Source organism: Penaeus monodon, chromosome 12 (genome assembly GCF_015228065.2).
Source record: "Penaeus monodon isolate SGIC_2016 chromosome 12, NSTDA_Pmon_1, whole genome shotgun sequence".
Classification (NCBI taxonomy): Eukaryota; Metazoa; Arthropoda; class Malacostraca; order Decapoda; family Penaeidae; genus Penaeus; species Penaeus monodon.
The window spans coordinates 11,106,035-11,117,322 of NC_051397.1; the positions used below are offsets into that span (position 1 = coordinate 11,106,035).

Sequence of the window (11,288 nt, forward strand, 5' to 3'; positions counted from 1 at the left end):
AAGGAGGGAGGAGAGAGAGAAAAAGAGAGAGAGGGGGAAAAGGGAAAAGAAAAAGGGGAAAAGAGAGGAGAGGGAAGGGGAGGAGGGAGAGGAAAGAGGAGAGAGAGAGAGAGAAAGAGGGGGAGAGGAGGAGAGAGGGGAGGAAAGGGGAGAGGAGAGAGAGGGGGAGGGGAGAGAGAGAGATAGAGAGAGGGGAAAAGAGAGGAGAAAGGAAGGAAGAAAAGGAAAAAAGGGAGAATGAGCCCAAAAGGGGGAGGAAAAGGGGAGAGGAGAGAGGAAAATAAAAAAGAGAGAGGGAGGGGAGGGGGAGGAAAAGGGAGAAGAGAGGGGAAGGAAAGGGGGAAAGGGAAGGAGAGGAGGGGAGGAAAAGAGAGGGAGAGAGGGGGAAAAAGGAAGGGGGAGAGAGAGAGGGAAAAAGGGAAGAGAGAGAGAGGGGCGAGAGGAGGAGAGAGAGAGGAAGGGAGGGGGGAGAGGAGAAGAGATGAGGAGAGAGGGGGAAAAGGGGAGGAGAGAGAGAGAGAGGGGAAAAAGAAAAAAAGGGTGGGGAGAGAGAGAGAGGAGAGAAAAAGAGAGAGAGAGAGAGAAAAAGGAAAAAGAGAGAGAGAGAGAAGAGGGGGAGGAAAAAAGAGAGAGGGGGAAAAAGAGGGGAAAAGGGGAGGAAAGGAGAGAGAGGAAAAAGAAGGGAAAAGAGAGAGAGAGGGAAAAAAGGGGAGGAGGGGAGGAGAGAGGAGAGAGAGGAGAAAAAGGAGAAAAGAGAGAGAGAGAAGGGGGAGAGGAAAGGAAGGAGAGAGAGAGAGAAAGGGGAGAAGGGGGAGAAAGGGGAGAGGGGAGAGAGAGGGAAAGGGGGAAAAGGAAAGAGAGAAGAGAGAGAGAGAGGAAAGGAAAAGACGAGGAGGGGAGAGAGGGGAGAGGAGAGAGGGGAGGGGAGGAAGAGAGAGAAAAGAGGAAGGAGAGAGAGGGGAGAGAAGGGAGAGAGAAAAGAGAGGAGAGAGAGAGAGAGAGAAAAGGGAAAAGGAAAGGAGAGAAAAGAGGGAAAAAGAAGAGAGAGGGGAGAGAGAGGGAGGAAAAGGGGAGGAAAGGAAGGAGAGAGAGAGAGGGAAAAAAACAAAAGAGGGGAAAAGGAAAGGGGAGAGGGGAGGAGAAAAGGGGGAGAGAAGAGAAAGAAGAGAAAAGAGAGAGGGGAGAAAAGGGGGAAAAAAGAAAGAGAGAGAGAGGAAAAGGGGAGAGAGGAGAGAGAGAGAGGAAGAGGAGAGAGAGGAGAGAGAGAGAGAAGAGAGAGGGGAGAGGGGGAAAAGAGAAGGGGAGGGGAAGGAAAAGAGGACGGGGAGAGAGAGAGACCCAGGGGGAAGGGGGAGAGAGAGAGGAGAGGGGAGATGAGAGAGAGAGAGAGAGAGAGGAAAGGAGAGAGGGAGAGAAGAGAGAGAAGAGAGAGGAAAGGAGGAGAGAGAGAGAGAGAGAGGAAAGGGAGGAGGGGAGAGAGGGAAAAGGGGGAGAGAGAAAAGAAAGGAGGGAAGAGAGAGAGAGAGAGGGGAAAAGGAAAGGGGAAAAGGAGAGAGAGAGAGAGGAGAGAGAAAGGGAAAGGAGAGGGAGGAAAAGGGAGAGAGATGAGGGGGAGAGAGAGGGGAAAAAGGGGAAGAGAGAAAGGGGAGGAGAGGGGAGAAGGAGAGAGGGGAGAGAGAGAGGGAAAGGGGGAGAGAGAGGAAAAAAGGGGAGAGAGGAGAAAAGGGGGAGAGAGAGAGAAAAAGGGGGAGAGAGAAAAGAAAGAGGGGAGGAAAGGAGGGGGAGGGGGAAAAGGGGAGAGAGACGAAAGGGGAGAGAGAGGAAAGGAGAGAGAGGAAAGGGAAAGGAGAGAGGGGGAAGGAGAGGGAGAAAGGGAAAAAAAGAGGGGAGAGGGGAGAGGGGGGAAAAAGGGCCGGGGAGGGAGAGAGAGAGGAAAAAGGAAAAAGGAGAGAGAAGGGGGAGAGAGAGAGAGAGAGAGAGGGGAGAGAGAGAGAGGGAAAGGAGGGGAGAGAGGAAAGGGAGAGAGAGAAAAAAAGGACAAAAAGGGGAGAGGAAAAGGGAGAGGGAAGAGGGAAAAAAAAGGGGAGAGGGAGAGGGAAAAAAAAAAAAGAAAAGAGAGGGAGAGAGGAAAGGAGAGGGGAGAGAGGAAAGGAGAAGAGAGAAAGGGGGAGAGAGAGAGGGAAAAAAGGGGAGAGAGAGGAGGGGAGGGAAAGGAGAGAGAGGGAAGGGGAGAGAGAGGAGGGGGAAAAAGAGAGAGAGAGGGGGGGGGGGAGGAAGGGAGGAGAAAAAAAGGAGAGGGGAAAAAAAAAAAAAGAGGAAAAAAAAAAGAAATTTTAAAGGGAAAAAAAGGGAAAGGACCAAAAGAGGGAAAAAGGAGGAAGCAAAAAAGACGAATAAGAAAAAAAAAAAAAAAAGGAACCAAAAGGAAAAAAAGGAAAAAAAAAGAAAAGAAGGAAAGAAAAAAAGGAAAAAGGGAACCCCCAAAAAAAAAGGACAAAAAAGGAGAAAAGGGGAAAAAGAAAAGGAAAAAGGGAAAAAAAAATTTTAAAAAGGGAAAAAGAAAATAGAAGATTTTAGAAAAGAAAGAAGGAAAAATTTTAGATGAGAAGGGGGAATTTTAAAAGCCCCAAAAAAAAAAAAGAGAGGGGGGGAAAGGGGAAAAGGGGAAAAAGAAAGGGGAAAGAAGGGGACCCCGGGACCATGAGGGATAAAAGAAGGAAAGGGAAACTTGAGAAAAGGAAAAAAAAAAAGGAAAAAAGGGGGGGGGATTAAATTGGGGAAGGGGAAAAAAAGGGGGGGGAGGGAAAAACCCAAAAAAATTCCCTTTTTCCCCCCTTTATAAAGATTTGCAATTCAAACCCAAAAGTCAGGAAAAAACCCCAAATATCCCACCGGGGCCTTTTATTATTAACCTTGGGGCCTTGCAAATTTTAAAAAAAAAAAAAATTGGAAAAAAATCATTTCCCGATAAAAAGGTTTTTTTAAAAAATTCCTAAAAATTTGGGGAATTTTTTAAAAAAAGGGAAAAAACAAATCCAAAAACAAATGGGGCCCAAAAAAAAAGGGGGGTTTTTAAATTTGGTTCAAACCAAAAAAAAAAAAAAAAAAAAAAAAAAAAAAAAAAAAAAAAAAAAAAAAAAAAACCCCCCCCCCCCCCCCCCCCCCCCCCCCCCCCCCCGGTTTAAAAAGGGGGGGTTTAATAAAAAAAAAATTTCCAAACCAAATAAAAGTAAGTTTAAATTTGGGGGTGATGGGAAAAAGGGGGGGCAAAAAAAAAAATTAAAAGATTTTAAAACAAAAACCGGGGAATTAAACCTTCTTCCAAAAGGAAAAATTTTTTTTAATTTTTAGGGGTTTTGCCTTGGAAGGCAGAGAGAAAAAAACAATAAAAAATCATGTTCATCCAACACAAACCTTATAAAGATTTAGCAATGCAACAATATTACAGTTTAAATTACAAATATCCCACTCTGACTTGTTGATATATATACTGTGCTTCAGCAATTTCTTTATAAAACAGTACTGAATCATCTATTGTATTTAAATAAAACAAATATACAAGCATACAAAAGTCACTACAATACTCCTCATCAATCTGAATTTTTAAAAAAAGCAACACTATGCACAGTATATCTTAACAACAGGAATAACGGGCCAACCAATGCAATATAAGGACAAAGCCAAGTGTTATTTGAACACTGGTGGTATACTAATCCACGATTCTACAGTCACAACTGGCAAATCAACTTTAACATCTAAGGAAATAGTAGTATAGCAAAGTACTTGTCAGTTTTAAAAGATCTAAGAATCTGTTATCAAATTATTTTGACCTGATTGACCTGATGGGGTTCATTGTAAACAGTTCCATCACTCTTAAAAACCACACCAGGTAGTCAGTAGATCACTCTTGATGAGAACATGGATTAATAATACCCATTAGTGTGCACAGAATGGCCGACTCACTTGGATCATGTATGCTATAAATCCTATGCAGAGACACTCTCTCAGCCACATTTGTCAGCACCAAAGAAAATATAAAATGAAAAACAAGGGGCGGGGGCATTAATGTAGGGAACGGCCAAAGCTAAGAGAGAGGAAGGGAGTGTGATACCTGGCTGGGTGAGAGCCTGAAGTCCCGTTGTGCTGCCCCCTGTCATAGCCGCCAGAGTCGCTAGGTTCTGCACGTTCATACCCAACCCTGTGCATGGACACACAACACCGGCAACGTTAGTATCGCACACAGACACGGACATATACTGTACTTGGGGCAGGTTGCAAATACGAGAAGAAAAAAAAGTGGAAAAAATCAGTGCCATGTATAATAAGGTTTTCATAAAATTACGTCGGCTGAACTTGTAGGAACAGCTGCTTAGAAAAAGGGTTACAAACAACATCACAAACAATGCCAATGTTTTAAATTTGCTCAAACAACCTGTTATGTGCTAATTAATTACAATATGTAAGTATTTGGTGATGACAGAGCAATCAGATAAAACACCGCATACTCTTCAGAAATTATTAATTTTAGTTTGCTAAAGCATTTAAAAGCATTATTCTCTATGGCTCAATTAAATACACCACAGTATACGACAATTATAAAACACTGAGGGAAAAATCTATTTAAACACGGATTCAAAACATGCTAAGCACACTGCACCAGTAGTAATGGTCAAGGGAGGGAATCAAGCAGTGGAAAGAAGGTACTGTCAGTCACAAAAATAATAATTCCATCCACCTTTCGTTTACAGTGATGTCTGCTATATCAACCTCTCGTATCCTCCGTATTACATCTGCTTTTCATTAATATATTCAGTATTTATATTAGAAAGGAACTGCTATTATTGAATGCGTAATTTAACCCACACCTTCCAAAGCCTTAATCCAGCTAATCATCCTAATCCACTTCTGACTTATCGCACCAACAAAGGGTGGTGCTACATAACTCTGGCTAGTAATCATCACAGATTCTATAATACAGTTACTTTATGTAATGAAAATTAACTTCATAAAAGCAACTACTTGAATTCTGGAGCAACTTTCCTCCTATTACCAAGTAGAAATCAATATTTCTTTTAGCTCAGAACAATGTAATCGGAATACAAATTAAAATCGATTAAATTTAACATTACTCTATTATAGACATTATTTTCATCTGATGGAAAAGGCAGAAATGCAGATTACAAGAAGTACTTTCCTTGCCACTGGAAAAGGTTACACTGGTATAATATGAAACTGGGCTTGAATCACCGCTAACCCAATGCATAACGGAGGCATTTTTCTATTTGTGTGTGTGTGTGTGTGTGTGTGTGTGTGTGTGTGTGTGTGTGTGTGTGTGTGTGTGTGTGTGTGTGTGTGTGTGTGTGTGTGTGTGTGTGTGTGTGTTCGTGTGCGTGCGCGTGCGTCTACGTGTGCGTGTGTGTATGTATGTGTGTGTAGGAGGGAGAGAAAGGTAAGGTAAGGTAATGTTTTTCCACCATCCTCACCATCAAGACTTAACAAACTTCCCCACTATTAAAAAAAGAGGAGAGTATGCCCTCTCCTAAAAACACGTGTTCATATTATACACAGTGACAATCTTATCAAACAAATGACACACAGAAAGAACACATAAAATACAGACACAGCATGCAAAACACACTACAACCCTCCCATCTGACACACAATATAAAATAAATGAAAAAAAAAGACTTTGAAGACGACCAACTCCAAATCCCCGCCTGTTGTACCATAACAACCACGTTACCTGTATTTTGAGAGTTCATGGAAGCCAACAAACTCTGGATGTTGGAGTCTTGAGAGCCGTTGGTTGAAGATGGCAGATTCAGTCCGCTCAGTGAACCTAGACCACTCAGACCTGGGAGAAGGGAGGCCGTTAGTTCGGATTTCGATGGTGTTGTTGTTGCTGTTGTTGTTGTTGTGTGTGTGTGTGTTGTTGTTGTACATTGTTGGTGTGCTGTATGTGATCTATCAGAATAACAACTATTATTGTAAATGACAAACAATCTAAATAATAACCTAATAATAATCATCATACAATCATAATAACAATATATATAATAAATAATAATAATAATAATAATAATTATTATTATTATTATTATTATTATAATCACATCATAATCATAATAACACACAAAAGAAGAAATAATCATAATCACATTCAGAATCAGTGTGAGCACACGCACACGCAACACGCACATCCATCTATCTATCTATCTATCTATCTATCTATCTATCTATCCATCCATCCATCCATCCATCCATCCATCCATCCATCCATCCATCCATCCACACACACACACACACACACACACACACACACACACACACACACACACACACACACACACACACACACACACACACACACACACACACACACCAGGTAGTCTCCCCGCGACCCCCTGGAATCTCACCTGAGGAATCGAACATCTGTTGCGTGGCCAGGTTGCCCTGGGAGGCGGCCAGCAGCTGCTGCACGGACACGTTGTTGAGGGAAGGAAGCTGCTGTATGCTGCCCAGCTGGCTCGCCAGGCTCCCAGCTGTGGCACCTGAACCAGCTGAGTTACCCATCTGCTGCTGGAGCAACTGTAAGTAGGCCTAATCATTAAACAACGTTAATGCACGATTTTTTACCTCCCATTTTTTGAGCGAGATTAAAACTTTTTAAAAAATGTGGTTAAGTTACTTAAAAAGGAGGATATAAGGGGGTATATCAAATAAAAAAGGAAAAAATCTTAATTAGGAGTTGAATTAATATATAAAATCATAGGAGGATTGTTAAAGAGACAAAGGAAACTGACGTAGAACTACAGAGTTCACAACTAAACTATTTTTTTTTATCTTAGAAAATGTTTAACGCAAATTTCTAAGGCATTTATCGCTGGCTAATTAATGCCATCAAATCCCATTAGCTTCTCACATCATTAAAATAATTAGTGGCCTGATCATCTTTTTGTCACTTCAACTTGGGACGTGTTACTTGAGAGAAAATATTGAGAGAAAGTTTAAATTTGACTCTTGTGTCGCTTATCTTTTACATGACGAAATGTTAATTGGCTAACAAGGATTAATTACGTATAATATAGAGAACATATATCATTTTACATTTTTAATAACTGATATGAACATCCAGTCACATAAAACAAAAATATAGTACAGAAAAAAATTAGTAATGCTGACTATCTATTATTAGAAATTATTAAATGCATCTTTACACTGCGAACTGCTTCGTTAAATTGCCTTCAAATAGTGCTGTGATTTACAATTTAAACATACATATTTACAAAAGTGTTTAGTTATATCCATCTCATCTCTTGCAAATCACTAGTTGCATCTTTATACAAGCCGGTTAATTGGTTAACATCCTAACCTTATTATTAACACTGGTATAGATCAATATTCTAACCATTCTCTTTTTCCCAGTCCAAAAGATTCAAAACTGGAAAGTAAGTATGTTAAAAGAATCAAAACAAACGACGAACGTACACATCGCTATCAAATTACCACAGGGACTAACACTTAGTCAAAGTTAAGGATACCTAGCCAAATCCGACACCAGATAATTCACATTCATCAATACTTGACTTGTTATGAAATCTAATACATTTCAAAGAAACTCATTACTCTAAATCAAGATGCCGACTTCAACATTTAATAGAACTGGACACAAAAGAAACCGATGTTAGTTGGGTGACAATATAGTGTTAAAAGTGAATAACGAAAGAAATAATGATAACCATATGGAAATATAAACTAAAGAAGGGCAAATTACAATTATTTTTCAAATGAAATATGAGTGAGAGAGAGAGAAAGGAGTGCGAGAGAGGGAAAAAATGAGTGAGACAGAGAGAAACGAAAGAAAATTTAATTACGAGTTAAAATACCGAACACCGAACATGTACTCTTGCATGAAAAGTTCTAGATATTAAGACCTTTTAAAATTAACACAGCGTCAGTTAAACCTTACCTCATTTACAAGTAAAGACGGTTTCAAAAGGAAGAACACAGCCAAGGCCAGAGCACAGTTCGAAATATCCCATTCTAATAGCAAAATACTTTGGTAATTAGCTAAAGCAAACAACGGTGTTTGTCTCATTCTTTTCGGAATTCTATGACGGGGAAAAACAACAGCTAACGAGCTATGGCATGTTCCTCCCTCTTTACATATTTGCAATGCCCATTATCCTAATTGGGAAGCCATTGTCCTCACATCATCTTAATAAGATTCCAATGTTTCTTTTTAAATAGAATAAGGTTAAAAATACTTATATGTCCTACTTAATTCGGATAATTACCAAGTAAAAGGGAATTCAAGAAACTGAAATTCTGGAAGAGAACGAACTATTTTTTTGATGACGTGACAACAAGGGCTGGCCTCTCGAAAGGACGTCTGATTAATGTACACATATTGTAAGAACATAAATAAATCAAAGAGAGTGATTAAGCTTATACAAATACATAAATAAAGTCACTGGAACGGTAAAGAAACTATATATATACAATAGATAAACATCTTGTCATGCCCTTAAATCATATTACGAAACACGATCTCTACAGGCATAGAAAAAAAATAAATGTTACAACTTCCATCTCACAAATAACAATCCTCGAACATAATATACACAACAACATTATATTAAAAAAAACAAGAAGTAGAAAAAAATACATAGATGAATGCTCTTAATCTTAAAAAACACAGAATCTAATCTCTGCCTAAGCACATACAGAAAGTAAATGCATAGGAGCATCACACTCACAGCCAGATACTGAGGCCCTTGTGCCACCAGGTTGTTAGCTGAGGAAACGCTCTCTCTCCTGCGCTCTCTCTCTCTCTTCAAGCAGACAAAGAAACACTTAGCAGGAAAGTATGTTCCTAACTTGAGATATTTAGTCTGTAACATCTCTCATTCAGACCAAAAAAATGGCACTGGGTTAAAATTATTCCTTTGATTACAAAAACAAAAATAAGATTCAGGCTTAAATTGGGGGAGTTCTATTACTATTTCTAATGAGAGAAGAAAATAAATTAAGAATTTAGTTGTAATGACCTTATTTTTTCAAAAGACTCATGATTAGTAAATATATATCAAGATTTTTAAAAGGGTAACCGTTTTCTCGGTACCTACGAAACATTTATGAAGCACAAACTTTTTTTTTCTCCATTATTTTCATCATTCAAATCCTTTGGGCATCTAACACGCTTACAAAGCAGTCTACACCTAAAGCCATTTATCACTCACTCACTCTCCTATTGGTTCCCGATTTCCTCCGCTCTACAGCTAATGTCAGTAAATACTATAATCTGTATTCGTAATTTCCTTATATCAAACTACTTCACGTTAACAATTAACTCAAACAATTTGCTCTTATCAGCGGGGCCACGATCAACCAATTATGAATAACGTTTCACCATATGTGTTGAATTGTGGACAGAATTTGAACTGATATCTGTAAAGATAGTTATCATTTATCAGAAAAAAACAATGGCTAATTGCTGTCTAATTGCCTAGTTCAAACAGTTGTGAAATGGGGATGAACTTATCATGAGACAAACAATTTAATTAAGCAAAACCACTGATGTACAAGATGTGTGGTGTTACTTTTTTTTTACTATGAAAATACTTTATTTATCAAACAGTCCCGTAAGGCTCATCTTCTTTATAGAATATCTACCTCATCATGCACTATCATAAATAAACACAAACCTAATATAAAACAGAGCATCACTATAATCCAAACTGGCCCCGAGCAAATGTATTTTAATGAAAAAAATAAAACATTCACTATCGAACCTAACACATTCCCACTGGACGAAAATTCTATTTTAGAAATTTCCTATCTACAAAAATTTACAAACACCATACATTAACACATACCCACTACCCTACTACCATCAAATAAGTTGTGATTCACTTCCACGCTTATGCAATTAAATCTTACGATTGAAAAAAAAAAAATCTTTTCTCAGACGCACAACATTTTAACTTATTTTGACCCAGGAAAAGAACTCTGAGGAAAAAAAGGCTTCAAAAACATTCGTGAGCAACAGTCAATTCGCCCATTCATGTCTTTTCCCCTTCTTTATTTCCCTGTCTCTCTCTCTTACTCATTCATCCTCACGCTTTGCTCTTGCTTCTTCGGTTATCTTGCACATTTCTCCTCATTCATGCTTCTTCTACTGGGCCGATTTCTGAAGCACTTTTTCATCACATGGATAAATATTGAAAAACTCTTCAGTCCTAGGTTACCTTCGAGACTACAACCATCTTCTGTACACCTCTACATTATACATTAATTATTACACAGCCTAAGCTTTCTGTATCCTAACACCAGAAAATAGCTCATCTTTGCTTATACAAAAAATGACTATCTCTTACTGCACATTACTACATATTAAAAAAAACAAAAACAAATATTAAATAAAAACTGAGAGAGAAAAAATACGTACTTCTAAAAAAAAGCACATGTAAGTGTTAAGAAACAGAATCGCTCCCTCTAAAACGAAAATATTCTTAAAAAGAGAGAAAAATAAATCAGTAATCTTTAAAAATATGACAACCATACTTACAGCGAGGTACTGTGGGCCGAGAGCAGCGATGTTGTTAGCAGAGGCAACATTCCAGAGGTTTTGTGTCACTTGCTGGAGCCTCTTCGCGTCCTTCTCCTTCTGTGTGTCCGCGAACTTCACGACGAGGGGGGACGAGCAGCCCTGGGCGAGCAACCGCACGTGTCAACGAGGCTTTGCCTGTGGTGTATTGCAGTGGGCGGTCTTTCGATGTCCATATCTCTGCAGCACGAGCGTTCCAACATACTAATCCATACTGAAGGATAAACGCCTTGGTACCGAATACAACCGACGTAGTACGATAGCCTACACTACACTGATTACCTCATAGGTATATTATCATTTTATATATTATATAGCAATTTATCCATACATACTTATATCATACTATAATATATAAGTATGATACGTATATAACAGTAGTATAGTATATCCATAAATAATATACTAACTCATATATATATATATATATATATATATATATATATATATATATATATAATATATATATATATATATGATATGTATATATAATATATATATATATATATATATATATATATATATATATATATGTACATATATATACATATACATATATACATATACATATAATATATACATATATATATATATATATATATATATATATATATATATATATATATATATATATATATATATATTATTTGAATATGACTAAGAAACATATCTTTCCGAA

General features: G+C 38.4%; 1 protein-coding gene across 8 annotated transcripts in view; it reads right to left on the reverse strand.

Moving 5' to 3' along the window:
• Window positions 1–11,288, reverse strand: part of LOC119579278 (CUGBP Elav-like family member 1) — a gene marked incomplete at its 5' end in the record, with an annotated part of 77,316 nt that overhangs the window by 13,595 nt on the left and 52,433 nt on the right. For 2 of the 8 annotated variants that reach the window (XM_037927027.1, XM_037927026.1), the window contains 5 exon segments: window positions 4,112–4,198; window positions 5,744–5,854; window positions 6,417–6,588; window positions 8,760–8,834; window positions 10,571–10,711. In XM_037927027.1, the coding sequence (XP_037782955.1) occupies window positions 4,112–4,198; window positions 5,744–5,854; window positions 6,417–6,588; window positions 8,760–8,834; window positions 10,571–10,711 (586 nt within the window). 8 annotated transcript variants of the gene reach the window in all.